Source organism: Emydura macquarii, unplaced genomic scaffold, assembly GCF_026122565.2.
Source record: "Emydura macquarii macquarii isolate MOO-44397 ecotype Brisbane River unplaced genomic scaffold, CSIRO-AGI_Emac_v2 contig_1230, whole genome shotgun sequence".
NCBI classification, from domain to species: Eukaryota; Metazoa; Chordata; order Testudines; family Chelidae; genus Emydura; species Emydura macquarii.
The window spans coordinates 21,807,249-21,810,166 of NW_027131367.1; the positions used below are offsets into that span (position 1 = coordinate 21,807,249).

Consider the following 2,918-nt stretch of genomic DNA (forward strand, 5'->3'; position numbering starts at 1 on the left):
CGGCCAAGCCCTTAGTGTGGCCTCTCACCTCCAAGACGGCACCTTCACCAGCCCTGTGCCCTGGAGCCGTCCCAGCACCACCCACCCGCTTACTGCAGCACACGTCCCCCGGCACCTCGCCAGGGGCCCTGCTGAGTCACGGCATCATTTCCTGCAGCCTCTGGGCATTCTTTAGCGGTCTCCCACTCAAGCCCTGGCCAGCATGCCCACGGGTATTTGCATAGTGGCTGCCTGCAGGATTTCCATATTGCAGACAATGTAAGGATCCTCCAGATGAGAATGTCCCCTGCCCACGGGCACCGGGTACCTGCGAGCACTAGGTTCTGGGTGCATCTCTCCACCTGGGTCCTGTTTGGAGCATTCTCCAGTCCCGCTCAGGAACTCCTCTTCACCAACAGGACCCAAGGGAACACTGCTGCCAACAGGGCGACGGTAGAGATGAGGAGAATGGCCAGTATAATGGGTGACTGGCAGCACCACATCCCAAGCGAACTCATGGATGCCGCTGACTCTGGCGCCTCTGCTCCGCTTCCCCTAACCTCTGATCTACAGCTCTCCTCCAACAGTGGCATCCCGTGGTCACTGATCACGAAGACGTGAGCTTCCCGAGCCAGGCCAGCCGGCACGGCCATCGAGTCCGTGGGGACGCCGCACAGGCTGTGGCACCGGTCATAGCTCTGCACCGGCAGCACAAAATGGCTGGGGACCACCAAGGTGTTGTCTGGCACTGACCTGGCTAGGTGGGGCAACAAGGAGGGTGACAGAGCCAGCTCCAGAGGTTGGGGGGCCGCCCCTGGTTTGGGAGGCCAGTGGGCCACCTTCTTGCTGAGGAACGTCACGTAGCGGCAGACGGGGCAGATGATATTGTTCTGGACCTGCCCGTCCAGCCTGGAGGACAGTAGGCATTTCACCAGGCAGTCATGGCAGAAAGAGTGTCCACAGCTCAGCGTCCTGTGGGCAGCCTCCAGCGGGTGGAATTTCTCATAGCACACGGGGCACTCGCCATGGGGCTTCTCCTTCCGGGGGTGAGTCTCAGCCATCCCGGTCATGCCAGCCACACGCGCCACAGCTGGGGCAAAGAGAAATGATGGACATTAATAAACAGCAATGGCGGCAGGTAGAGCAAGGTACCAGGAAGGGATCACGTCCGGTTATTATGCGCCCCATTGTCTCTCCCTTGCACTCTGATTGGCTACTATAAATCTCTTCCTTCCAACTGGCCATGGCCCCAGATTTCCCAGTCCACATGCCCTCCTCTGACTCCTTCCCTGTCCTGTCTCCTCACTGAACCTCTGTCCTCCCCATTTCTCCTCCCTGCTGTGGCTTGGCCCTGGGAGAAAGGAGCAGCCATCTCCACCTTCTCCCATGGAAAATGATTAATGTCTGGACTACTCTGTGCTTTACAGCAGGTGGCTCAGGGCAGGGGGGGATCAGATGCTGAGATGGGTATATGGGGGAAGGGTTCTGAGAGGAGCAATCAGAGCCAAGAGATTATCAGAACAGGTCAAGAGATTAGTATGGTCACTCTAGGGCTACAGAGAAGTAACAATACAGTCGTTATGCAGATCTCTCCATTCTAACTGGCTAACTGTGGCAGCTGGCCAACCAGCACACAGTAATTTGTGTACTGTATGGTTATGATAAATAACCGTATGGCGCGATGCAAATCAGAAGCCTTCAGCCAATCCAAGTTATGCAGCAGAAAGAAGAGCCGAGCTGTGAGTTAGTAACTGCATGACGTCCCTCCGCACTGGGTGGGTAAGACGGTTGCAGAGTGTCCCGAATATTAGGGTGCTCCTAGTGAGGCATTTCTGGAAGAACGTTCTTCACAAGAATCTCAGCTGCTCTGGACTCTTGGCTGCCTGGAGCAACAGTTTCTGAATGCAAAATATGAAGGGAAAATGAGCCAGTCCATAGCTGGGGCAGGCTAACCCTGTCCGGTGCCAGATGGCAGATGCAACAAGCCATCTAGGAAATGCACCATCTGGCACATGAGGATTGTGACGCTGGCTGAACTAGGGGGACCGTTTATGATATTATTTAACATCAATATTTCAAAATTACAATATTGACATGAGACATGCCATGTCAGGTACCGTCAGAAAGGTTAGAATTTGCTAAGTATGATGATATTGTTTGTGTGCATGTGTCATGTTTGTATTGGAAATTATGGATATGTTTGATGTATCTATATTTCAACTTGTGCTGTGTTTCTCGGTGACACCCCAGACAGGATGGCTGCAGCAATAAGCTGCTTAATGGCCCAGTAAGGAAACTCACAGGTACAATGGGTCCAGGGAGAGAACCCAGGGGCTACACCTATGAGTCACCAGGACTTACTCATGTGACCCTGGACTCCATCTTATTTCTGTAAATTTCCACAAGCAGCATGGCAAAGGCCAAGGGACATAAAAGGCAGCTGCACCACATTCATTTTCTCTTCAGTCAGTCTTTAGTCTTCATCTACCTCTGGATCAACTCATCTACAACTGAAGCTGTGAAACAAAGAACTGAGACCCATCCAGATACTGGACTATACAAGCCTGGAAACTCCACAGTTCTATGGACTTTCAAATCATTTGTATGTATCTGATTGCTTTAATCCTTTAACACTTCTCTTATGGTCTGTTTCTTCCTTTTATAATAAACCTTTCATTTTAGTTACTAAAGGATTGGCTGGCAGCGTGGTATTTTGGGTAAGATCCAAACTTTTATTGATCTGGTTCTGTGGCTGACCTTTGGGGTCAGGAGATCCTTTTTAGTAAAGAGCATAGAGTTTAAATAACTGATCTCTTTACTGGACCTAGTGGCTGATTGGGAGCCAGACACTGAAATGCAGTAAAGGGAGCTGTGTATATTTTTGTTTTAGCTTCTTGATAACCAGTGTGGGGAATCAGAAGCATTATTTGTGGCTGGTT

At 51.4% G+C, this 2,918-nt stretch overlaps 1 protein-coding gene across 1 annotated transcript; it reads right to left on the reverse strand.

Moving 5' to 3' along the window:
* Nucleotides 1-374: 374 nt before the first annotated feature.
* RNF222 (ring finger protein 222) lies at nt 375-1,049 on the reverse strand. The gene has a single exon (XM_067547873.1). It carries the CDS (start codon nt 1,047-1,049, stop codon nt 375-377), a length of 675 nt encoding a protein of 224 aa, XP_067403974.1.
* Between the last annotated feature and the right edge of the window lie 1,869 nt (nt 1,050-2,918).

Excerpts from the sequence above, each read along its gene's own strand:
- RNF222 (XM_067547873.1), bottom strand. The coding sequence starts at position 1,049 with ATGACCGGGATGGCTGAGACTCACCCCCGGAAGGAGAAGCCCCATGGC.